General features: G+C 44.7%; 1 protein-coding gene across 2 annotated transcripts in view; it reads right to left on the bottom strand.

The window, feature by feature from the left end:
• Window positions 1–1,048: 1,048 nt before the first annotated feature.
• The window catches only part of GADL1 (glutamate decarboxylase like 1), a 134,119-nt gene continuing 107,532 nt past the window's right edge, over window positions 1,049–27,635 (bottom strand). The window contains exon 15 of one of the 2 annotated variants that reach the window (XM_074345358.1): window positions 1,049–2,837. In XM_074345358.1, the coding sequence (XP_074201459.1) occupies window positions 2,664–2,837 (174 nt within the window). In that variant the 3' untranslated portion in view covers window positions 1,049–2,663. Of the gene's footprint in view, window positions 2,838–14,523; window positions 14,632–27,635 lie in introns of those variants that run through there. The other variant, XM_074345359.1, reaches the window with a different exon arrangement.

Genomic DNA, 27,635 nt, shown 5'->3' with positions numbered 1-27,635 from the left:
TTTAATTTCCAGAATATATAAACAGCTCATACAACTTAATAAGATAAAAGCAAACAACCCAGTCCAAAAATGGGCAGAAGACCTAAACAAGCAATTCTCCAGTGAAGACATACAAACGGCCGATAGGCACAATATCACTAATTATCAGAGAAATGCAAATCAAAACTACAATGAGGTATCACCTCACACCAGTCAGAATGGCCATCATTCAAAAGTCCACAAACAATAAATGCTGGAGAGGCTGTGGAGAAAAGGGCACCCTCCTACACTGCTGGTAGAAATGTAGTTTGGTGCAGCCATTATGGAGGACAGTATGGAGATTCTTCAAAAAACTAGAAACAGACTTACCATATGATCCAGCAATCCCACTCCTGGGCATATATCCTGAGGGAACCCTAATTCAAAAAGATACAGGCACCCCAATATTCACAACAGCACTATATACAGTAGCCAAGACATGGAAGCAACCTAAATGTCCATTGACAGATGACTGGATAAAGAAGCTGTGGTATATTTATACGATGGAATACTACTCAGCCATAGGAAGAATAAAATAATGCCATTTGAAGCAACATGGATGGACCTGGAGATCATCATTCTAAGTGAAGTAAGCCAGAAAGAGAAAGAAAAATGCCATATTATATCACTCATATGTGGACTCTAAAAAAAGAAAAAAGAGGACACTAATGAACTCTTCTACAAAACAGAAACAAGACTCACAGAGATAGTAAACAATCTTATGTTTACCAGGGGAGAGGGAGTGGGAAGGGACAAATTTGGGAGTTTGAGATTTGCAGATGTTAACCACTATATATATATGAACAGATTAAAAAAAAACAAATTTTTTCTGTATAGCACAAGGAACTATATTCAATATCTTGTAATAACCTTTAATGGAAAAGTGTATGAAAACGAATATATGTATGTATATGCATGACTGGGACATTGTGCCGTACACCTGAGATTGACACATTGTAACTGACTATATACTTCAATTAAAAAAAAAAAGAAGGAACAGCAGGAAAAGAAAAGCCAACAACACGAAATGTGGCCTAAAGTTGCTTTTTATTTCACGAAACCCAAACTGCTGCAAATATCAATCTCAGAACGTTTTATGAAGACATTAAAGGAAAAAGGCAACAAGAAATGCAACACACACACAAATATTATCACCAGAGATTGAAGTAATACAGAGAAAGATTAAAATATTCTTTGACCGACGGCGATATTGAGAAACCACACACCCTGAAATGCAGATCTGGAATAAAAGCAAATAATACACGTCTGCTTTTTACTCTTCAAAATCGAAACAACACAAGCTAATGACAGAGCACAAAGTGGTTCTTGGATGCGCTGCGTCTAATACTCCAACACTTCCATCATTTGCCACCCAAATCAGAGCTCTAAACAGATTCATGCTTGTACCTCGTTGACCTCTGCACCCACACCTCTGAACTTAGTGTTTATTTCGTAGTCAAATAAGATTCTGCTAGAAATCTCTAGGACCAGGATCAGAGACAGAATTACAATTATCTACTCCCAGGAGAAACGGAGGAGGTGCCTGCATTGAAAGGCCTCTAATTCCCGGATTCTCTGTCCAATATAAACCACTTACTAGTCTACACTGGCATTTCAAAGCTTGAGGAAGGGAATGTTGTATCAGCCTGGACTTCATTCTGGTTACTTCCTACAAGCAGAGAGCAAGACTAGAAAAGGGCCCCTCGAGCTAAAAAACGTACCTAAGTAGAGACATGTAGACCTGATGTCTACTCCCAGTTACGGATACAAATGACACTGGGAAGTGAACTAGGTCTACCGCTTCCATTAAAAGGGCTACGCTACCAAGTGTTCGTCTTTTCCCCTTACCTCTAAGTTAAATAATTTAGAATAGATGATGCTGCATTTTAACTGTTGAGACTAAACATTCAGCCTGCATAAGAGATAACTTTTTTAGAGAGTAAACATCTCATACAGTTTCTCTTTTAAAAAATGGCTTTGATCTACTTCCGATGCCCCTAGACATTTGCGCTATGGATGCCTCCGCGGTATTTGCAACATCTGGCTCAGGGACCACTGAAATATCAGGTACCCCTTTGCTGGCCAAACATCAAAGTGAGTATTCAGCCGGTTCAAAGTTTTGCTAAACCATGAGTTCTCAGATTTTGCCTTGTGTCACAATCACCTGGAAGGCTCTTTAACATACAGACTATCCAGCCCACCCTCAGAGTTTCTGATTCAGTAGGTCCAGGGCGGGGCTGAGAACCGGCACTTCTAACAAGTCCCTAAGTGATGCGGATGCCGGTGGTCTGGGGACCATGCTTTGAGAATCACTGCCTTAATATAGCCTACTCACTTGTATGCAATGAAAGCTTAGCACCCCGGAGCCCACTGGGATTTACTAAGCTCTCTTCAAGGCTCCGCCCCAGGGATTATCCCTGAGAAAGTCCATTTTCACTACCTCCATTATTGCAACTGTCGCGCTAAGGCAGCTAAAGCGTCCTTAACACTATTTGCTTAGCATCTTGGTTTTGCGGGGCAAGGATGGTGTGTGTTGCCGATTTCTCACCCGAGGGGCTGCAATCACCTGGGTGTCCCCAGAGGCCCTGGATCTGTCACCTTCCTCCGGTGAAGGACCTGTGCCTCTGGGGGACCAAAAGCCACAGCTACATGTCTCTGCCCAGAAGGTCTATCTCGTCCAGGAGGAAGTCCATGTCCTCCCGGCTGACTTGAGGGCTGATCACCACCTGCCGGAAGAAGTTGACCTTCCCCCGGTGGGGCTGGTAGCTCAGCATGAGGCTTCCTTTCTTCATCATCCGCTCCTTAATGGCCGGGGCCACCTGCACAGGTGAGAGGAGGGAGGTGGTGAGAGACCAGAACACCAAGGCCTGGCAGTGGCATCTTACCCAGTCACTGGATTCTTGCAGGGCAGCCACTGGTGCACATTTCATCCTCACATGCACAGTAAGACGTGTGCGACATTCGCAAGAATACTCTGCCGAGAACGTATGGCATAGGATGAGGGGTTCACGTGCTCTAGGTAGGTGAATTCACTTACTCTTCACAATAACTCCATGAGGGAGAAACCATTAGCATACACTTTATCGATGCGGGAGCTGAGATGCAACGGAGGTTAAATAAGTAGCCTGAGGTCCTGCGTTTGGTAAGTGGGAGATTTAAAGCCAGGCGGTCTCGCCAAACCCACGCTCGGAAACTGAAATCGATGCAATGCTGCATCACTGAGAACAAAGCGGGTGTCCTCGGGGTCGGTCTCCAGAGTGTCAGAATGTTACGTTCCTGTGTTTGCCTGAACTGAAAAAAGCACTCCAGTGCAGGCAACTCAAAGGAAGAAAATTAGCCACGGATGGATAAAAATCACACAAAATAACCGCCCTGCCTGTGTGCCAGTGCTAATCCACCCGGAAGAGTTGGTCCACGGGGGGCACGTCAGTGTCTGTCCAGGAGTCACACAGGCCATCGACTTTAGAGCTTACAGCTTGTGGTTCCTTAGTTTTTTGTTTTTTGTTTTTTTTTTTGACATAAAATTTCATATTTTGAAATAAAATCTCTCGTCTCATTTACCTCCATCCTCCTCCAGGGTGCCCAGGGGATGACCTGCTCTGGCTGATAGCCAATTTTAAATTTCAAACGGGCACGGTCTTGGCTCACACCTAGTTTGCATTTTTGGTTTTTTGTGGACTATTCCTGCTTACTTTTCCTGGATTTGTCTTCTGCAAATGATATTGTACGTCTCACCTTTAGAAAGCAGTAGAATTTTGATTCCAGCTCCTAACGTGTCAGAGGCTCACAGGAGGCAATGAGCAAGATGAATGTCAAGTTTGCATTTCTCATAAGCAAATCAAAAAAAAAAAAAAAAAAAAAAACCTCCTAGTGTGAGTTAGAAAGAGGACCCCCTCAGACGTTTTTGATCTTCAAATTCTTGCTCTTGTGGAAGGCCTGCAAATGTGCTTCCATGGACAGAACACACGTGGCTTAAGAACCAAAGTTCTCAGCCACATTTTGTCACTGACTTTCAAAATTTATAAATAAATGGCTGAAGATCTGCGTGATTCAGAGAACCAGTGAGGCAAGAGGCTGGCAGGTCAGCACACATCTTATTTTTGCATCCGTGAATATAAGCTGAATTCCGAGAGGGGAGAGCCCCTCCCTGACTGGGAAAACTTCGTGGGGAGAACGAGGTGTGAGCAACGCCAAGGCTGACATTCTTTAAGTCGGCCACGAATTGTAACTGTGGTAGTAGCAGGGGTTGTTGGTACTGTTAACAAGTATCTCACCAACTCTTTACATCTTGCAAAGTGCTTCATGCCTCTGATTCCCATGAACTTAAATTAAAGCTTATTTGAAAGGAACCCATGGTTTTGCCATTTTGGGACCAAGAACGTTCTCCTTAACAGCCAGCTTATCAGCTTTGTGCTTTAAAAAATATCGACTATTTCCTATTGATAAAGCTGCAGGCAGAATTCAGGGCTGGGCCACTTGGATAGTCTCTTTTGCTGAACACAGCAGAGAAACAGTCCTCATCTGACCAGATAGGAGAGTCCCAGGGGAAAGAAAATGTGCGCAAACTAACTGTAAGTCTCTGAATATCGCCCCTAAATGGAGCCCACGCGGAGGAAAGCAATCTGGCAGGAGTGAGATTGCTTTCCAGCTCTTCATTATTTTACTGCTGGTTTTCCTTCAAATTGTAAATCAAATTCTTTTCTCATGCTTCAGGGCACGGGTCCCTGCTTCTTAAGTGGAGGAAGATTCTGACATTTCTATTTGGTTGCGCAGAAACTTAATCGACACGTTCCTGTAGGATGGCTGTTTCCCCCTCTTAAATTATGTTGCAGCAATGAGTTTGTCATTTAAACGGAATTTTGGTGTCACAAGCCTGCAGCGTAAGACAGCATTTGGTATGGAAAAGTTGCTGAAATTTAAGAAAAAAAAAAACAAAAAAACCCCACCAACTCTCTCATTCTGGCCAGGTACAGTAATTGGATAACAAACAACCGACCAGGCGCTATCACAATCTTTTATTAAAATAAAATTGTAATGTCCATAAAAGTGACATTTCTTCTTTAAAATGTGTAACATAGCTAACGTTAAACAACATTTTTTTTTTCAGTATACAAAGCGTTTCTCAGCCTCTCTGGAAGGAAGTGTATTTTTTCCAGTCCATTACAATAGACATAGTTTTGGGAAATACAGTAAAAGTGAATGACTCAATGAAAATGAATTACTAAATAAAAATGAAATAAAAAGACATAAAAATACAAGCTCAATTTTTTTTTTAATTCAACAGTAAAGTTACTGCTGTTATAAAAGTTTCTAAACAGTAACTCTGGATTTCCATATTTTTCTTATTGCAGACTGGTAACACCCAGCTCACAGACCTGCAGGGGACTGGAGACCACATTTTGAGGATTTCGGCTCTGTGTCCTTGGCTCCCTGGGGGTGTATATTACTTTGGTCCTGAGTCCTGGTGTTATTTTGCACACTGGCGTGGGGGCCACACCATTTTGGGTGCTGTTCTTCACTGTCCCACGGCACCGTAGTTGCCCTAAACATGCCCCACTTGTTAAGTCTTGGAACTGCTTCACATCTAATGGCATTTCAGTGAAACTGCAGACCCAGCCATGAAACCTCTAAACCAGTTCTTCAAAGTCTAGTTCAGAGATGCTAAGAGTAAATGTCTCAAAATGTCCTAGACTTTAGTGTCTTTATACACCTTTTCCCATCATTTGCTCTAAGGGTGAAATCATCACATTTATACCAGTCAAAGAGGGAGCTGAGAAATAAATAAAGGAGGGGAGGCTTTTGCAGCAAATATGAGGGACAAAGACCACATACACATCTGTTACGACTCGAGGCAGCAGAATCATGCAGAGCTTCTAATAAATCCAGAGAGATCTCTGTTTTGCTAAATTCACCCCAAAATCATGAACAAATCCATGTTCTTCAAACTGCAGATTTTAGAGCTGTTTGCTCAGTTTCGGTTTAATTAAACTTTCATTTCGTCATCTCTAAGGGAGCAAAGATTCTTTAAGGAGTTGGAGGCTAAACTCATAATAATTTGTACATCATGTGGGTAGAGCATGGGGTGGGCAGGCAGACTAGCACACTGAAGAATAAATTATGAGAGTTTTCTTGTAATTAACACTCTTTCTAAGATTATCTCGCCTAAAAGTTAATTGTATCAAAGACAGAAAATTATCTACAGTATTTTTTTTCCTGTCTATAATAGTCACTTGAAAGAGTCTTTAATTTCCTTATTTAAAAGATTTCCTCATATTTACACTGAACTTTATACATCTTTGGCCTCTTCTGTCATTTCCCAGAACACAGTTTGTAGCCATACCAAGGCTACTCATTGCGACACATGGTTAAGCAAACAAACACTGAGAAAGCAGTAGAGTGGGGGCTAATTCAGCCGCTGTACTTGAATGCCAGTTGTTCCAGATCTGCGGTGGCAAGCTGTTTTTTTTTTTGGTTGTTTTTTTTTCTGTAAAGCACCAGACAGTAAATATTTTAGGCTTTGTAAGTCATACAATCTCTGTTGCAAATACTCAGCTTTGCCACTGTAGCCTGAAAGCGGCCTTAGACAATATACAAACAAAGGAACATGACTATGTTCTAATAAAACTTTATTTAGGGATGATGAAATTTAGCATCGTGTGATCTTCACGTCACGAAACAGTAACCACTTTTGATTATTTTTCAACCACTTAAAAATGTTAAGTCCATTTGTAGCTCCTTTGGCTGTAGGTGATAAGCTGGATTTGGCTTTGGATATGATTTACCAACTCCCTGGTCAAAAATGGTGGGAAAAAAATACATTATGATACGTAAAATCTACCCCTTTGAAGGAAAAAGTGCCTGAAAATTATGCTTATTGGGCTTCTTCCAGAAATTGTGAATTGAGCCAGGAAATGACAAAGGTCTCCCCGGTTCTCCTTCCCAAGCAGAGCATGGAACCAGGGCCACGGATGGATGGGCAGGGTTTCCTCTGTGCCTTTCTTCCAGAACAGTTGTTCTTGAACAATCACAAAAGTAACCTGCTTTATATTTTTTCCCCAAATCATCTAGCTTCCAAATAAGCCCCATCTTCCACGTTAACTTGCGGTGGGTTTTTCTGAGTAGGATATTAAAATCTAGCCCATGGGAAGAGTTGGTGTGGAATGTTCATACTGTGTCCCTGGCACCTGACACGAAGCTGTTTCTGAGACCGATGAAGAGCGACATACCTGCTCTTCCCATCAAGTCACTCTTTTCGGGGAACACTTTGGGGACATCTCAGATCTGAGCTGGGACATAGGTGCAATGCCAATCAAGGCATCCAGGCAGAGGCCAGAATTCAAGCTGTGAATAGCAGCGAGGGCCAGAATTTAAAGGGTAGAATTCCAGCCCTGGAGAAGAATTAGCATGACTGAGCCACTCAGAGAGCTTGCATGGGCTTTCCACATGCCTTCTTTCTTTGGAAGTGGGGGGGGGGGGCTGCCCACCAGCAAAGTGGCAATCTAGGAAACAAACAGCCTTTCCCCAGTGCTTAGGAGCTGCAGACCAACAAATCATCTGAGAAAAGCTACCCTGGAGAGACTCCCCAGCCAGTCTGCAGTGACAGAAAACAAGACGGGAGAAGGCCTGCAACCCCTTTCATCGTTTGCTCATTTCTCTGGTATTTATCTCCATAACTGAATGGCCACGACGGTCCCTGCCGAGCCGGTAAGTGGAAGGTCATCAGAACACCTCTGCTGGACCCCAGGCTGAACATAGATTTGCATCTCTGCTTCCCTGTGGGCTTCAATTTCAAGAAGAGGTATATTCTCCTGTGGAAAAGTGCTTTCCATCCATTTCTGAGCACGAAAGACCTCAAACATGTAAGAACGTCCAAAACTTAGGTGAACATTTTTACCTTGGAGCCTGATATCTGAGTTTCTTCTGACTACAAATCAGAACTGGCTCTTCCTTTACACGTGCAGTTTGGAACACAGAGAGCTGAAATGGGTTTTGAATGCAGCTAAAAGTCTCTGTGGTACCCTGATGCCTCCGTGCTGTAATTTAGAGCTGAGCTGCCTTGGTGTGCCTCCCAAGCTTAAATTATGTAACATTGGTGGTCTAGAGCCGATGAAATTATTTCATCTAAGAGATTATTTCAGCCTGGCAGACATGGAGAAAGAGGCCATACTCAGGGTATCTTTTTTTTTTTTTCAAATATGGATTTTTACCCTTTATTTCCTTCAGAGTGTATCAAAATCAGACACACACAAAATAAAAAAGTGCTTCGACTTCAAGGCACGGCCCCATTTATCCCTTTCCAATACAGATGAGCAAAGCCACAGAAAGGAAGAGGTCAGACCCCCAGAAAGACTGAAGCCCATGGTTAACTTCACGCGTGATGTTTACAACGGCGAAATGCCAGTGACAGCAATTCCAGGAAACCTAACGTCGGCCGTATATTCAAGGCAGCCGAAATGAACAGTCATAAAAATAAACCAAACCGAACTGAAAGCTTTAGCTGAAGAATGGATTCAATAACGTTTTACACACTCTATAAAGCAAAAACTTAATACTCAGTCATGTCACATCTGAGCTAACAGCTCCCCAGTAACTGCCGTGAACCCCCGTGTGCTAGCCCGTGCAGGGAGCCCCCTGGACTGGTCCTCGAAATGGTACGTTATTTGGTGATGTTCAGCCAGGGCTGGTACTGCCTCTCCAGGGGCATTTGGAAGTGAGTCTAAGCATTTTGGGTGGTTGCAATGATGCCAGTGCACTTAATGTCTGAGGCCAAGGGTGCCAAACCTTTTGCAAACTACAACCAGACCTGCCCGAGGAAGAATGAGGTTGCCCCAAATGCCAGTGACACCCTCCTGGGAAAGACTGGCCAGGAGCCCCGTGGGCTGCAGGAACACCTTCCACGTTTGTCTGGACACCTCTGGGCTCTTTCTGTTTCTCCCACAACTTATGGACCAGAACCAATGACTCACCTGCTGCATCAGCAAAGGAAATGGGATCCTTGGGGACAGTAAATAATTTTTTGTTCTTTCTCTTAGATTCTTTTCTTAAGGCTTCATTTTAATTAAATTTTCCCCAGCTTTCTGGGGTCTGTTTGGGAAATAAGAACTGTGTATATTTACAGGGTGCAATGTGATGTTTTGATTACTCGAAAAGAGCCTGTCCCTACTCAGAGCATCACTGCATGGGGGAGGGGAGGGGAGCACAGGTCCGGTTCCTCTCCAGGTCCTCTGGACAGTGGTCCCGTACCTCGAAATGCCGCACCTACCCTTTCAGCAGGACACAGCCCGGAGGCCCTGGAGCTGGTCCCAACACTGCTGTCTACTATCGTAAGGGGGTCAGATTCTCTGGTTGTTAATGTGGTTCTGGACCACATCAACGCCCAGCAGGGAGGGCGGATGTTCCTATTTGTTCCTGAGTTTAATGAGAAGGTTTTTCATGTTTAATATATATTAATTAATCTATATCAATATGTATTAATCTAACATATCATATAAGCAAGCAAAACAATATAATCATGAGATAACCTCTAAGCCTTAACATCAATTTTGAAGGTCATTCAACATGTATATTTTTTTTTCCAGTTTCTAAGGTATTTTTTCCCCAAGGTCTAAAGATTTTTTTCCAATTTTGAAGGTCATTCAACATGCGTATTTTTTTCCAGTTTCTAAGGATTTTTTTCTTTCTCCATTTTAAGTGGGAGCAATAATTGTGGATTACTTTCTTGATTTACTCTTTCAGAGACAGGTATAAAACGATGAAATTGCTTTTTCAAACCTGCTATTGTTTAGCTTTGGAAATAATGGAGTTCGGCTGAATGGAGCGTGGAAAATGAAACCCTGGCCACGTGGCTGCCTAATCCATCTCCTCGGGCAGTTTTCGGGAGTCCAAAAACACTACATAATTGAGTTTTTCAACCCGTGTGAGTGGATTATTGTGTGGCTGCCTGAAATAATCCTCTCCTCCTTCACCACCATTCTGACCCAGTTTAGGGAAGTGTCTTTAATATCTTCTTCTACTTCATTGACCTTCAGGCGGAAGAGCCAGAAATATCTGCATTTAACTGGTAGCTTTCATGGTCCAGCTCACCAAAGGGTCAGCTTTCTCTCAAAAGGATACCAAGACTTACAAAGTACAGGCGATTTGACTTTCTGTGTCATAACCCTGACACACAGTCAGTGGAGAGCTGGAATAACCCAAGTGTCTCAGAAGGTGCCTACCTGCAGATGGGAGTGGATCAAAAGCTGTGGATGGGACCTGCTTATTTGTCAAGTCACCGGCACTCACCAGAAAGAAAAACGGAAACACACATGTGGAGGGTGAGGTAAGAACCAAACACAGAACTACAACCTACCCCAAAGAGGAATGGGATGGAGAAATGCTTACAGGAAGCAGTGACTCCCAGATGTCAAGGCACACACTCACTACCTAAGCGATGGTTAACAGGATGGAGTTTCTCTAGTTGGCAGATGGGGGACTGATCGTTCTAGCCTGCAGTAGATTTTATTACTGTTTCCAAAGATTCAGATATCCTTTTTGTATGCGCATCCAGGTGGCCTGCAGCGCCCCCCAATGGCAGGAGTAGGTAGCAGCATTCCATTGTCACGGAACGAAGCCCCAGCTGAAACTTTAAGAATCTTTGCATGTTTCTGTTGGCCCTTTGCTCCTGTCCCTTTGTTGGGAGGATGGCATGTCCCACAGGGGTGTCCTCCTTGGGCCTGGATGCGAGGACGACGGACAGGGACGCTGCAGCAGAGCAGAACTGCCACCCACCCACAGCTGACATGAAATGTGCTTGAGAAACAAACCACTGAGATTAGGGAGGGAATACTCATTTGTGCTGGAGCATAACTAAGTGAAATCCGATCAATGCGACTCAAACCAAGGTGTATATCGTTAGATCTAGTGCGAGTCCTGCTTTAGAGGAAACTAGACAATTCCTGCTTGCTTGGATGTTTGGCTCTGATGAAATTTCTCTGCATCAGACACGAGACTAAAGCCCTCAGACACTGCAGGTACCCCGCAGTTAGGTTTCCAAAAGCAAAGTCAAGGCAACAAGCTGATGACTCTAACCCATTGTTCAGTAAACACCTGCTACTGGGGAAGTGGTTTAGAGCGTCAGTCAGTCTGCAGCACAGGGGTTGGCAAACGTTTCCTGTGAAGGGCCAGACTGCAAACACGTTAGGCTTTGAAGCCCAGTTTCTGCTGCAGCTACTCAGTTTGTAAGTGAAAGCAAGCAGAGGTGATAGTGAACACATGGCTGTGTTCCAATAAAACTTTATTTACAAGAACGATCCACCGGCTGGATTTGGTCTGTAGGCTGACCCTTCTATAGCACAAGAAAGTTTAAAAAAAAAGAACCCCACACACATGGAAACAAAAAAATCTTAAAACAAGCTTAATGTTTTACGAACCAGGTTTATATTGTTTTAACTATAAAAGCTACCCAGTGGCCAGCGAAGGGCATGGACAGTTCCTGGGCTATGCCACAGAGATAATAAAAGCCACTCCCTAAGTTTTTGGGAGGAATTAATTAAGATGCAAGAGAAAGTGCCAATGAGTAAGGACTCAGTGAATTTCAGCTCTTGGCATCCTTCTTTGTCCTGCTGTACCAGACTCAGGGGATTCTCAATGAAGACCTATTTAATGCATGCCGAGTTAACGAAAGAGGTCAAACAGTAGTGAGGTGAAGCCGAGACTCCTTTAAGTCAACATTTGCTGAGCAATCAGCTTGAAAGACAAACTTAGGATAACAAAGAATGAACATTAATATATGCCACGATTTACATGTCCATTAATTAGATTGCTAATTATATTGACCTGACATGGAAATGCTTCATTTTCAATTCAGCAGTATATTTGGAATAAGAGGTAATAATTCTGTGTCCTACACCAAAGTCCTGGAATTTCCCAAGTCTTGTATTACAGCTCTGTCGTGCATGGACAAGGGAGAGAAGACAAGATCTCAGCGCTTTCTGCTCAATTACACAGGAAGTCAATTTTGTAACTTAATGAACTCAGACTGGCAGGTCAAGCTTTCTTCTAACAGGCAATGCATCTCAATACTCTATGTTTCTGTTAAAAGTCTTCTAACATAAATAATTAGGGCAAACGTGCTTAGGATCCCAAGGCCAATAGCCACCATCTTTGGCAAATGGGCCATGGAGACAATTGTTGAGATAACTGAACCAATTTTTTTCTCCCTGTAAATTTAAATGCCACCAGAGAAGAGTATATTTATTTTTTCAACACACTTTTTTTTGTCTGACTTAGTGTTTTAAATTTATCCTCTTGGATTTGCCGTGTCCCTGAACTCTAAAATCCCCTCCCCTCCATCCTTTCCATTTCTTCTACTGCCCAAATAATAAACAGCACCATTAACAACCACACCACATCTTTTCTCAGGAGATGGATAATCTGACATGCATCTTTTCTATTACAGATCCCTTCCTTGTAAGACACCAAGGCAGGCTCAAACTCCTAACATTTCTGTGAAAATCTTCTTTCTCTTTCTCTTTTGTGCTTTTCTCTAGGTCAACAGGCATCACACACTCAGGAACATCAACATATGAGGTAAATTTGTTGTTCTAATAACTTGGAGATGCAAGAAAAAATTATGAAAATAATTGTCAATAAAAGGGGCCATTTAAATGTTTGAAAAAAATGAACCAGATGAATCATATGCACAAAAGTCATCTTCTATGAATTCAATGATGTCTTTCAGTGTTCCTGAGGGCCGGCCACGCAGGGGAGGGAAAATGAAATAATGTGATTTTGGGTATTGAAGGGGAGAGGCCACTGAAGGATCTCTCCCTGGAAGGATGTGCTTGAGGCCAGGAACTCCCATTCTCGATCCTCAGGGGCCTTTTCTGGTACCTTGTGAGGTTACAGTGGTGATAACAGGGATGTCTACAACACGGCATCTTTCAAGAGTCCTGCACTTTTCTCCTTGCCCCTCAGATGATTTTCATGATCCCAGGCCCCAGCTAAGCCTTGCACACCAACTGTATCCTCAGACTCGTCCATTAGAACTGGGTTCTGCTTAGTTTATGTTGACTGTCGAACCATCACAGGTGGAACCAGGCCATGGTTCCCTCAGGGATTTTAGCATTCAACCCACTGCGCTGTCTAAAAGTTCTTATTTTCCCAAGGAGCTGCCTCAAACATGTCATGAAAAAATTCAGCCTCCTTGGCTTCTGACAATAATAACTCAACTGTGTACATAGCTGTCAAAGTGATGGTGTGTTTAGCTATCTGAACAATCGAGCAGGGAGGGGAGGAGAGTGAGGAACTGGGGGACTCAGCAGAGTGAAACTTAACACTCACTAATTCTGGTAAAGGGTAGGTCATATCTATTCACACATCTCATTGGACAATCGTGTTTACAGAATCCTCAAAGCCGGTTTGTTTTTCAAAGATAGTCTCCAGTATCTTTTGTGAATGAAATGTGTTTTTTAGGATTTAAGAAAAACAACATTAATTCATCATTTCCTTTGAAATGAAGACTTTAGACGTGGCCCTGACTCAGGAACGTGGACAGAAGATTTACATACGACAGCCTGGGTTTCCACATTTCCCAGGTTTCTCACCCTCTGTAAATATTTTCTGTTCATCACTCATCTCACCACACCTGGGTTTCAGTTCCTGTCAGGATAGTGGCCTGCGGTGTGAACTGCTGGTCTCCATCCGGAAGTTAAAATAAATTTGCTCCTGATACAAACTATATAAAATAGATAAACAACAGGGACCTACTGTACAGCACAGGGAACTATATTCAACACCTTGCAACAAGCTATCATGGATAAGAATCTGAAAAGAAAAAATATACATGTATGTATATGTATAACTGAATCACTTTGCTGTACACCTGAAACTAACATTGTAAATCAACTACCCTTCAATAAAAAATAAAATTAAAAGCAAAAATGAATTTGCTCCTGATTCGCAGCACCAGCTAGAGTCACGGGGCCACTGACGATGGGTCTAGCAAAGCTTCCGGCCAATTGCAGGGAAAATGCCTTCTATCAGAACCACCCCCAGATACTGACAGGCATGGTATGCAAACCAGTTCAACAAGAAGCAGACCCACTCGCTCACTGCTATCGGTGAAAAGTCCAGCCATTCTTGAAGCCCGAGGGAGGGACCGTGGTCAGTCCCAGGGGGCTGGCTTTGTGGATCCCCCAGTTTCCTGGACCAAAGCAATGGTGCAGAGAACATGGATGGATATGGAGCACCATCTAGTGGCAGGTTTGAGGAAGTGCATGAAGTTGCAAGCCCAGTTCTGATGCAGCTGATTACTCTTTCAGTTTTAACTCGTTCTGATATGGTGATGGTGTGATTTCTTTTTTTTTTTTTAAGTTAGGCAAGAGCAAAACAGAGTGACCTGTGTGTGCTCCAGCAAAGACCAGATTCAGCTGATTATTCCACCTGTCTCTTGGGAAAAAATGGACATCACTCTTTAGCACTTTCCCGTGGAACCCTAGGAGGAAACTGAGGAACAGCTCACGAGTCAGCCCCATCAACAGTTCACCTTTTTTTTTCTTTTACTGAAGTAGAGTTGATTTGCAGCACTGTGTAAGTTTCAGGTGTCAGTAGTCTAATTCCGCCAGAAAGTCGCGTCTGGAATGACACCAAAGCGTGGAAGCAGAATGATGTCAGGGCACCGGCTTTTCAAACACACATCTGTCAACTGCAATGTGTTTCATTCAGTTAAACGGCGTATGTGTCAGAGGCCTTAGCTATCAAAAACATCAAAACCTGTCTAGACCTCCATCGCTTTTATCAGAAAATGAGTCCCACAGCCCCTATGTCACAGTGCAGGTTACAAAGAAACGCTCAATGAATAGAACAACGTTCCATAATTCGAGGTGGCAGAGAGTGTTTCACTGGGGAGGCAAGCTGAATGTAATTCGACTATTACATTTTGAAATTTTCTATATGAAACTGTGCCCTTTTTTATTTACTCATTCACTTCTTTATCTATAGCTTCTCAGCGCCAACTTCAGTGGCTCTCGGCAGTGAATAAATGTCATGTGACTTACCTCTAAACCTCAGGGGGAAGCATTAAACCAAACAACAACTCATCCCACCCCCACCCCAAACTCCCTCTTGTGGTGCTTTTCCTATAATTAACTATGAATAGTTTCTGACAAATCTTCAGTCATCTTATTTTGACGTTCAGAAAACCTCACGTCACCAAGCTTGAGCAGAAGCCTGCCTGTCCATTTCTAGATGTTGCTCTGAAGTTCCACCATCAGTTTGACATTTGGGGCATCACTGTCTGTGCCAGTAACTGATTCTAGCTGCTCTACAAGGAGGCAAATGCTGGACTTGTGTTTCTCTTGTTGCTGGGTTTTTGTTTCTAAGTGAAGCTAAAATAGCCTCCATCAGGTCTCCCAGGCTCAATCAGAGGCCCCTGGGAAGACCGTGACCTCCCATCCCGCCCTTGGTCTCTCTCTAACCAGCAGGAAAGACGACGGGCCAGAACGCTGCCTCCTTGCAACTTCCATTTGTTTGACAAGTGCTGTATCATCATCTTGGTCCAGCCTCGTGCTGACTAAGCCATACTTATTTTTAGCAACAAGTGGCTCTTGGGACGTTTCTTCAAGAAGTCAACACTTTAAACCAACTGAACTTACTTTCAACTTAGAGAATAGAGAAGTTTTCAAATATTTCAACTATGCTTTCCTTGTATTTATTTGTGGTCCTTTAGCAGGGAGGGGAGGCTTTGACCTGGCAATGAACTCCCAATCTGTTGGATGGCAAGACAGGAAGCGCACCTGCAGGCAGGAAGAATGGCAAGCTGCCCGCTCCGAGCTTTAGACCCACCATCCGCGTCCCCACCGTCCGCGTCCCCACCGTCCGCGTCCCCGCCATCCACGCCCCCGCCGTCCGCGCCCCTCGCTCAGCCCCGAACACCACCAAGCCGCAGAGGCACTCCCACAAGGACTGATACTGACGCCAGGGAGGGGTGAGAAAACATGAAAATGATGTTCGCATGAAACGAAATGGGTTAAATATCAGCATCGAAGAATCAAATGTGATGGGGCTTTAAGATGCAGTGTCCTTCCTACAGGCGGTGATCAGGGTGATGGAAAAGGCTGCTCTGGGCAGGAGAGGTGGTACTTCAGAGAAGGGCCCAGAGATACTGCTGACACTATTATCATTATGCTATCATTAGAGCACAGGATTTGCAAGTTACTCCTCCGCTTTCTCCTCTTCCTTCTTCAAAGTAAGGCTAAAGCATTTCAGACTATCCCCATTCGACGTCTTTCACTCCTCTGACGTGCCTTCACAAACACAGGGAAGGAGTTAAAATTATAATCAAAAGAGTATTGCTCAGAGGTATGTCTCCCTGGGGTGATTATTCACAGCATCCACTCCGCTTGCCAAAGTGTCCTGAATTGAGCAATACATTCTCTGCTCACCAGACACACACTGAGTCCATCTCACGGATGCGGCGTCAGTGGGCGGAGCTGCCCAGGTGGGCGCGATGCAGTAACGGTACCCACAGGCACCTGGAGCCCCGCTAAGGTTTCTGAAACACCACGTCTACGGAGACATCCAAACAACACTCCAAAGGTGAGGCTGTATGAAATGTCATCGTGCCCACTGAGAGGGGGCCACTGTATGTTTCAAATGTTGGAAAGCACACTGGATACACATCCCACCACTTCTTTCCTTCCTCTAATGCCAATCTTTTGCCATAACTGCTGCAACTAATTGCCAGTACACACACACACCATGCATGTGCACACGCGCATATTGTAATTTGTTCTGTGGTTTCATGTTGCTTGATTTAAATCAGTATCTTCCTTAAATTAATATGTCTTCAGCTCGACTCAAAAAAAGTGCTAATTCATTTGCCTGACTTAGAGAGCCCATATTTTATTGTTTTGGGGGGAGCGCACAGGGGAGAGGTAATTAGGTTTATTATTTGTTTTAATGGAGGTACTGGGGATGGAACCCAGGGCCTCGTGCATGCTAGGCACGCGCTCTACCACTGAGCTGTTCCCTGCCCGCTGAGAGCCCTTTTTTTTTTTTTTTTTTACCTACAACTGAACATCAGACCCTGATAGAACCTAAAATAAACAGGACACAATGTATTTTACAAATTTTTGGAAGACACAGGATATCATCTCTACCACAAGGTCACCTTCTGTAGCAAATGTCAAAAGGTGTGTGTTTTGGTTGAGAAAGACGTAAAGAGCTATTTCTTAGGCAAACCGAATATATCAAGCAGAGCAGAAAAAAGGCCTCCAGATTTTGAATGGCGGTATCTGCAGAAAACAGGCAAATGTAAAATTTTAAGGACAAGTGATATGAGGGATGATCTTCTCCGGTCCCCAGTACTGCAGTTGTGACCCAGAGACCTTGACACAGGTACTGAGAGGCTGCCTTAAGAGTTCTGCTGCACTGGCACCCCCTGGTGGCCTCACCATCTCACTGCTCAGTTTTAGAGGAAAGCCCCTTGGAAACCTTTTCAGAGGTTTTTGTCACAGGCTAGAGTAGATTCAACAGGCAAGGCTAAATCCAGCTCCCCTCTGCACCCCCAGCAAATTTCATTCCCCTCTCTCTCCAATGAGTGAACAGCAAACGGTAATGAGGCCAAGGATGAAAAGAACCAAAAAGAAAGGTAAAAAAACATGTGCGGGTGGATGGCTGTCTGAGTAAGACAGGCTGAGGTTCTGAAATTAAACCCAGCAGGCGGAATCTTGCAAAGGCTGCCGGACCGATGGCTGAAATCTCCTTCATCCAAGTGCTCTTGTGGGCCCTCAGTCCACTCACACAAAGGGACCTTCTCTGGGAAACCTGAACTGTGGTCCCGCTCCCGGGATTTGCTTGGGTAATTTTGGGGTCATTACCAAGGAAGGCAGAGTCACAAATTGAGCAGGAGCTCAATCTGCCATGAAAAAAGCCTAACTAACGTGTTCTGCTTTCAGAACTGTAGGGCCTGCCTCTCCTATCCGACAGTTACAAGGCACAGTTTAAGCACAAAATCCATGTTAGTGGGGTGAAGAAATGTATGGTATGAGATGATGGGGTAAGCGTGGAGTCTCAGCCCACGGCCAGCATCAGCCCTTGGCGATGCCCTACATCTGTTACCATGGTTACTGTGAGTTTACAGCCGCCCTGGAGATGAGGATGATAAGCAACTCTCTTTGCTTCTTTAAATCCTCAGATGGTGGTGGGGTTTTTTTGTTTTTGTTTTTTTTTTGTTTTGTTTTGTTTTAGATTCTACATAGAAGTGATATCATATGGTATTTTTCTTTCTCTTTCTGCCTTACTTCACTTAGAATGACGATCTCCAGGTCCATACACGTTGCTGCAAATGGCATTATTTTATCCTTTTTTATGGCTGAGTAGCCCACAGTTTATTTTTATCAAAGAGTCCTACATGCAAGCCTTTTGGGAGCACAAAGTGTAATTTTATCCAACTGAAGAAATAAAAGTTATCAAGTAATATTACCTCACAGATTCCTTCAGGAAAGGAAAATGGAGTAAGTTGTGACTGCATCTTGAGAGTTGGATGCAGTCCCGATGAGACACATTATAAAGCCAAGGTCCCAAAGGGCTGTGGGAAGGGAGAGCCCCATGGGAATGCTTTTGACAAACTTTTGGAGCTACGGGAGCCTGGGAGCAGCAGGAATGCAGAGCCCAGGGTCTACGGCTAAGCTGATGGACGATGAAAAGTGAATTACCCCAGTGGCTAAATATTTATGCTTCATGGAGTGGAAGGTATTTAACTGTAAATGAGCCAAGAATGCAAAGTCAGAAGGAAAAAAAACAAACAAAAAAAACCTGCCTGTGAAATTATGCTTCTGACGACGACGTAAACCCTCCACTGCCCTGAGAGCTCCGGTTTTGTAAAAGCTGCGGCTGACGGAGAAAATGAAGCAGTGAGGTGTTTACTACATTTAACGGAGATAAACCTGCAAGTGGAGGAGACGTAATTACCCAGCGTGTTTTCCTAAAAATGAATCTCAACTCTGTGCCGTCAGGGGGGACACTGCAGGGCACTGGTTTCTTTGCCTTTTCTAGTTCGTTTCAGAAAAATCATCTCACATGCATGGGAAGCATGTAAGTTTTTTCTTTAGAAGCTAGCAAGACGGTCAAATATCCAAAGGCTGAGACTCTCACTGAGGAAGCAGTGAGAAGGGGAGCTACTCCAGCATCACAGCGTCTCCGAGGAGGGGTTCCTGGGGGAAGGCGCCACGTGGGCTTGCAAGAGAAATACAGAGGGTCTGCATTTCTACCGAGGACTGACTCCCCTTGAGCTGACCGCGAATTATATCCCGACGAGATATGTCTTGTATGTAGTAGGAGATAATTATTTATTGACTTGGAGGTATAGAGATGTTTACTTGACAAAACCACCCACCTGATTAATTGAAGAACCCGGATTTTCTGTTGTTGTTGTTATTACATAGCAACAATGGAAGAGGACGGTTCCAACCTAGCTCTTGGAAGAAGAGAACTGCTATAAATAAACGTTTCTATGCAGCAGGACGTGTAGGAAGTCAAAAATTCCTCTAAGCCAGCACTGGAGTAAATGCAAAGGCCACTAGTCCCACATTAAAAAGTGATTAAGCTAAAAGTCTTGGTGAAGAGGCCTCCCCTCTACAGGGCGTTTCTTGGGCCTGTCCTAGGAGGGCCACCTCCTCTGCAACACTATTAAGACGGGAAGTTGTCAGGGCGGTTTTGTTAGGGTGTGCTGTGGGGGAGAATGCGTGCTTGCTGAATGATGGGAAACTTACAGCTATTTATAATGTTTACCTGTATATGTATATGTACTGTATACATATGCATATATGCACACATACATGTGGTATGTGCATATTTATATATAACAATGGAATGCCAGTTATTATATGTTCACCTGTCTATTTATATATATATATATATAGTATATACACACATGTACACACATGCATATACACATGTGAATATATGTAGCGTATTTATATGTGTATCTGTATGTTTATACAAATCTTAATAGTGTGTGCAATATAGACTAATATATATTAATATACATTGCATGCATATACATATATGCACACACGTATATATGGATTATATTTATATACAATGTTGTTGATATGTTCATCCATACATTTATATGCGCACAGTATAAATATAGTATAAACATGTACGTACACATATACACGTTTAAATATATATGTACATGGAGTATGGCTATATGTTTGCACCCTCCATTAGGCCTTAAGCCCACCAAGGACAGGGAACCCTTCTAGGACACTGCCTGAAAGCACTCAGTAAACATTTATGAAGTGAGTGATTGAATAAAATAGAAATGGGATGTCGAGAAACATGTTATGATAGAAAATAATTTAAACATGTGCCAGAGTCCTCACTCTTTTCCTCATAAAGGCAAACGCGAGGCCCTCACCTGTGCACCAACCCTCACATGCACGACCCCAGAGCCACCCTGTGGGGCTGGCTCTGCTGGGTGAGCCACGCTGGACCTCCAGCAGCCTCCTCCTGTGTGCACCTGAGGAGCCCCGCTCCCAGGCCATCCACAGAGACCCTACCCAGGCCCGGCAGCAGGGACCCAGCAGCTCCGCACGGGAGGCATGCACGGAGTAGGAGGGAGCTCTGCAGAGCGCCTTGGCCGTGGGGAGCCGGCAGCAGCAGAGACAAAACAACGTACCAATCTTGGGACACACGATCTAGCTACATCAGGAAGGCTTCATTTTTCACGCCATCCTTTGCAATGATCATCTTTTCATGGGCCACAAAGACAACATGGAGCCTGGTTACAGTAAGAACTGAATTTAACTCTTGGCTCCACCTCGACTCTAGCTCGTTAACTGCTCTGGGCCTCGGTTTCTTCCTAGGAAAGGCGGGAATGCTAGTAAGACGGGAACTGTGACTTTATAGGTTCTTAGGCAAGTCAGGTGAGATTGTGGATGCGGAAACACTTGTGGAGCCATGAAACACTCTGAAGTTTATCACTTCAGAAAGAAAGGTGTCTTTGGGGCAGGAGGACTGCAGACAGAGGGCTGATTTTCTCTCCCTCTGCCATGCTTTGCAATGTGGCTGGCTTCGCAATTTGCTCTGGTCTATAAAAAAAACAGCAGAAGTGATGCTGTGCTGGTCCTGAGCCCGAGAAGTCTTGCAAACTTTCATTTGCTCCCCTGGAACCCTATCACTGCCAGGAGAACGGTCCCAGAATAGCCTGGTGGGGATCCAAGATCATTTGGAGGAGAGCCCAGCTGGCCCAGCGGAGGCCACAGTGCAGCGTCCAGCAGCAGACACAGCCGTGAGGAGCAGGGCTGCCCGCCCGCCCCAGAGCTGCCCGGAGGTGTAAGACGGAGCCCAGCCGAGACCAGCAGAACCACCCAGGTCACGTGTAAATTTATAAGGACGGATGTTAGCTTATTGCTTCAAACCACTGGGCCTGGGGGTGGTTTGCTAAGTTGCCATCACTAACAGGTCCAGAATTAGACTTTCCTACCAGAGCTCTGCAGGGTTAACATGGTCAGAAAATGTGTGAGTCAATGATGACTGACTGGTACAGCTTTTCCCTGCAGCAATTCCGGGGGGCAGATGGCAGGTGTTGGCCACGATTCTTGGCTGACCTCAGGACTGGGGCTGAGAGCTCCTGAACTCAGCAGAAAGCCCGCCCTTAGTTCACAGGACACCCTGGGAATGCCTGTGTGTCTGCTTCCAAGATGCGATCTAAAAAGAAGGTAAGAAATGGCCTCCTGGATCCTGTCCCCTGGAAGGATGCTGTCCCGATAAAAAGCCAACGAGGCAGGCCAGTCGCTTTTTAAATATAGCTTCTGAAATCAACCCCCCCAGTCTGACATTTAAAAATCAGCTGACACAGGAAAGCAGGAAGGGATTAGTTAGCAAAAGACTAGCTCAGAGGCCAGATCACCAGCAGCCTATAACCACCACAAATGCTCAGGACAGTCTGCAAGGCAGTGGAAAGGTAGCTAAGAAAGACGCGGACAGGTGAGCTATCAAAGCCTTCTTCATGACCAGCTGTGTCCGCGCCCACAGAGCTCCGGCCACGTGGCCAGCGCTGGTGTGATGCCCTCCATGAACATTCCAAGGATAATCGCAGGCCCGGGGTAAACGTTTCCCGGTGTTTCTGCCTTGTCGTTAGCGTTTTGCTCATTTCCCAGGGCTTACGCTCTCCCACTGAGTACGCATAAGCGTGGGCTCAGGGCTCAGGGCTCCAGTCACCCCAATATTTCTCATGATTAATAAATCAAGTGCTCAAGGACCTGCTCTACAACTTCTACAAATATACTCCCAACTTGCTTTACGGGCGCTCTGTGGTGTGGCTTCGGGCCAGCCACCCTTCCCTCTTCCCTCTGTTATCAAAATTCACCAGCAGCAAACCGGCTCAAACTCCCAGCAAATAAGCAAAAATTGAGGAGAAGCATCTGAGCTTAAGAGGAGAAGGCCAGGTACCCATCAACAGTGACTGCAGGTAACATTTATCAAGAACGTTCCCAGGCCCTGAGCGCCACGGGGTTCATCCATTAGCAAGTCATGCTCATTCAACAGGTTACCACCTGCCAAGCACTGTCAGTGGCGAGAACCAAGTGTTGCATGTTTCCGATGCACCCCTTTCCTTGGCTGACCTCGGCTAGCTCCCTGCAGGGTCCCACCTGGCTGATGACTTCTCTCGGGGCTGCTCTCTGCAGCTTCTCCCAACTCTGCCTTTTGTCAGAGATCCATTCCCTACGCTTTGCCTTCAGCCGTTTTACTCCCTTCCCTTTACCAAGAGTCACGGTGCCTGGGCTTAAGAACTTTATGATCAGATTAGCTCTGTCACTAACTAACTAACTTATCAACTCATGAGATGCTGGACAAGTGCCTTACCCACTCTGAGGGCAATCGCAGAGTCTCCTTCATAGAAAAGACTAAATGAGACTATATGCTTCATACAAGGAAAGATGACAGAGTAAAAGCTCAAAAAGTGTTATGGAAAAACCAGTACAGGCCTTCCATGATTATACAGATTTGGTGGAAGGGGAAAGTCAAAACCATTCCTAGAGTCTCATTACTGAGAACAAGATCTCCATGGTGACCCTGGTTCAAGAAGACTTCGTTGTATGTCCATAAAGCAAGTCTTCTTGATACATGTGTGTGCTGCTTTACAACTTATAAAGTACTTCCATAAACAGAACCCTCTGCTGTTCTGGCCACCAGGCAGCACCTTCTAAGACCCGGTACAAATGCTACCCTGGAGATGAAGTCTCCCCTGAGCTGTCTGCAGAAGACATCAGGGGTGGATTCAGCATCAATCCCACCTCCTTCTAAATAAAGTACCTTCCTGCACTGAAGAGGCTCATACATTTCCCAGACTCCCTTGTAGCTAGGGTGTCTGATGTGATTGGAAGTTAGCCAGCCAAGCCGATCGGGTGCACGTGTATTAGCCATCATTTCAGAACAGACTTCAGCGGGAGGAGAGGTACAATTACAGTAGGGATGCATTTTTGCCGGGAAGGTCACGGTGGGGCAGCTGTTCTGGTGCTGACATCGCTCATGGCAGATTCACAATTGGTCGGGCCACTCAGACTGGAGCAGGGCAGCAGCCCCCTGGGTGGCCCAGTTCTGGGGCAGGGTTTTGACACCCGCGTCTTTTTAGCCCTCCAGTGATTATGTAAGTCTTGAATTCTCTACAAGTCCCTTTCTTCTTCAATTAGCCAGAGTATATTCTATTTTCTTCCCTTCTTGATCTCTAAGCAGTCACTTAGAAAAGGAATTCGTTTTGACCTCCTTTCTGTAGCTATAGTACAGGCTCCTGCCCATAATCCTTATGACAGTTGACTTTTCATTAGAGAAACTTTTATATATGACCGTCTATTCTTCAACTTGAAAGCTGCTTGAAGGAAGACACTATGTCATTCTCAAGTTTGATTTTCTCCTCCATGGAGCTGGGCACAACGCATGCCCTGAATTGAACTGAGACAGGCACCCACATCAGCACCATGGCTGGCAAACGACTGATTTTAGATTATCTCAAGGTTTTATTATTCCATGCTTTATCTCTTGTTCAATGATGCCTAAATGCCTGTTTTCAAATTGACATTTTTGTTTATAGTAGATTAGGTAACTCTTTAGAAATATTTATTCTCACTGCCTCACTTCCAAGAGAGCCACGTATTGATTTTGGCCATAGGGCCTGATTTGGCCTCACCCTGGGGTGGAGCCTGTCTCTACCACCATTTTTTTTAAACTCCTTTTTTCCCTAACCTCTTTATTGTGGTATGGTATATTCACATATTTCAGATGTACAATTTGATGAGTTTTGACATGTTTACTCCCGTGAAGCCACCACCACAATCAAGATAGCTAACATTTCCATCACTCCTCAAGAGGTGTAATTTTCAAATTCCCAGTTTATCCCTTCCCACTCCCTTTACCCCCTGGTAACCGTAAGTTTGTTCTCTATGACTGTGAGTCTGTTTTCCACCACCTTTTAATGTTGGGTTCAGTTATGTGACTTGCTCTGGCCAAGCTTATGTGAGCAGACAGGCTACAACAGAGATTCTTGCAATGCTCTTCCGTGGAGGTCTGTGCTGTTGTCATAACAGCATGACCCAGAGAGCCCACTGGTTCAAGGAGGAGGGCAAGAGACCCACGGAGCAGAGCCACCCCACCCCATGGGTCCAGCCTAAATTAGCCCCGCCCCAACCTCCCCTCTCCCTCTCATCTGCGGAGGCACGAGCAATGCATGCTCTCTGCTGTGTATCACTGCGGTTTGTGATCACTGGTGAGACAGTGCTCTTGGAACAATCAGTCACGTTCCTGGAAAGGCAAAGAAGGAAGTTCTCTCTTTCAAAGAAGATCGGGTGTATTAGAAACCTGGATGAAGTTTAATGCTTGCCTCCAGCACCTTCCCTTCGCTGCACACCCACCTTCCTCCTGGAAGCCCATCTGCAGTGTTTCCACAGCATCACCCCTGCACGGGCTCCAGCTACTTTCCGCCTCCCCCCCCAACCCCCTCATGCCTTCTCAGTAGATGGAACTCAAGTGTTTGCTTCTCTTTATTGAAGCCCCTCTCAGTATCATTTTCAGAGACTTGCATCACTCTCGGTGGCAAACTCCCAAACTCTATCCCCTCTCCCTAAGTGGTCCTTGAGTCCCAGCCACAGAGACTGTCTCCAGCTGGCCCTCCTCTGGGGTCCCTCATGTGGTACGCCCGGACCACGGCCAGCAACTTCTTCTAACTTCCTGTCCTGTCTCCTCTCTCCTTCACTGACCATCTCCCAAGTCATTCCCATGCAAACATCTCAGGACCCAACAGTTCTCTTCCTCTCACCAAACCACACTCCAAATGTAACAGCTGCCAGATACCGTGCAGGTGAACCCAAGTGGCTTTCATGAGCACTCACAGGGAATTATTTAGGCCTGGAGAGCTTCTAAGGTAAAGGAACACTCTGGAATGATTTTATAAAGCAAGAGTGACTTTGGCAATGAGACTTTGCCCTGAATGTGTTCTCTGATTTCAGGATTTTCACTGTACACCTTTTTCTTGAATGAGGGGCAGGGAGGTGAGGGACAGAAGGTGGAGCCTCACCTAGAAAAAGATTGTGGGAACCAGTGAGGGTTTTGGTGGGAAACTCTGGCCACTTCTGCTTCGATTATCAAAATTAAAGGCTGATACGCTGTGCTGTCTTATTCAAAAGTCAACGGCTAATAAAAATGTAAGCAATATTAACTCAGACTGGAAAAACGGGGATTAAAATTTACCATGCAGAACACAGACCATAAAGAGTCTGCAACTAGGTTTTTGTTTTCCACTCAAAAGGGGTATCACGCTGTCAGCTTCTGTACCAGCATTTAACGGAGGACCTCTGAAGAAACCCTGGGTGTAAATCACATATTGTATGCTTTATTTAACTCACTCTATGTGATTCCAGCTTTCCCTCAAATCTGGCTGAGTTTCACTGTCCATTACTGAGCGCTGTCCCATGGGGGGGGGGGGGGAGGTAAAGCAATGTGAAGAATTCTGGGCAAAGCCTCCAGGGAGGAGGCCTCGAGAACCCCTTATCAAGATGCTGAGTTGAAACCGACTCAGGGAATATTTATTTGGTGAATTCCAGGGATGAATGACAACTGCTTGCCAAGTATGTGTGGGGCTTATTAACAAAACAAGTGCGTAAGGTGTCTCACAGGCATCCAGTGTCAGCCGCACACAAATTTTCACATCCCATTAACCTCAGAACCTGAGGTTTTAGATGTTTATTTTTACTGCATTGTATATTTTAGCCATCCAAGGTTTTGTTTTGTTTTGTTTGCGCAAATGGAAATTGGGTAAGCTTCCTTCTCTAATTCCATGGTTGATCCTTGTTCTTTACTTGGAGAAAGTCTTTGAGTCTAGACCAAACTTCATCCAACTGAAAATATCAATATTTAGAAGACTGTAGTGATCAGAAAAGGGGGCAGAAATGAGATTTTCAGAGGCGTATAGGGGGCAAGAGGAACAGACAGAGAGAAAACAGGTAGGACTAGCATTAAGTCAAAAATCACACTGGAGCCCTTATTCTATATACACCCACAATCAAGCACCCATAAATGCACCGACGGGGGTCAAACCGAAGGTTAATATTTTTAAGACAGTGTTGAAATAGTGCAGCTCATCAGTGTGTTGTATTTTGTGTTATATAATAAGAAATGCACATGTGTGCATGAGCGCGCACACACACACACATCTGTGATATTTGGGGATGATGGTCACATGGGTGGAGTGAGATTCTAAGAAAAGGGAGCATGTGGAACGAAGGTAAAAAGGACAGGGATGAGACCCTGAGCTCGGAGCTCTGGGATCTGAAAGTCACTGGAGTGGACTGGACGGGGGGAGGCGTGGCCGCAGGAGGAGGCAAGGCCATGTTGCCACACACCTCAACGGCCTCACGGAGGAACGCGCATTTCCTAGAGGAGGTGGCGGGAAGGTCTAAGTTAAAGGGTGGGGCATGGTGATTCAGCAGCTGTGTGTCCCCAGCCCTTGGACAGGGTGCAGACAGGGGCTTGGAGGAGAGGCCGGGCTAGAAGGAGGTGGGTCAGGTTGAGACGTTTGACGTGATAATCTAGGCAGGAAAACAGGAGTGAGGACAGACGCGTCACACAGCCTCCCGTTCACCAAGCCCTTCGACATCACGTCCATTTGGAAGGTTGTGTTCAGTGTCCACAAGATTTTTCTGAGCTGCCATTCCAGCAAAATACACACGAAGCACATCTGAGCCCTTCACGGCAACACCATGACCTCCAAAATCAGAGGTTAGAAATCTAACAAAACTAGTTTCATTAGCATATAGACTGTTTTTTTTTTAATTTTTGTTTTTATTTTTAATGGAGGGACTGGGGATTGAATCCGGGGCCTCGTGCATGCTGAGCACATGCTCTACCACTGAGCTCCACCCTCCCCACAAACTGTATTTTATTCAGCACATTTTCTATGTTTCTCTGACTTCCATGAAAAATCTCCCTGTGTGTGTATATACATAAATGTATATAGACATTCAAATTTTATATGTAATTATATATATGTGTGTATGCATATATGATTTATATATAACATCTTTAGTCAGCTTTTAACCAGAAATGTTTAAATTATGTGACAAGTTAATATATCTATG

This window comes from Camelus bactrianus, chromosome 17 (assembly GCF_048773025.1).
Source record: "Camelus bactrianus isolate YW-2024 breed Bactrian camel chromosome 17, ASM4877302v1, whole genome shotgun sequence".
Taxonomy (NCBI): Eukaryota; Metazoa; Chordata; class Mammalia; order Artiodactyla; family Camelidae; genus Camelus; species Camelus bactrianus.
Note: the sequence above shows the minus strand (reverse complement) of the source record. Positions and strands in the feature narration are given on the sequence as shown.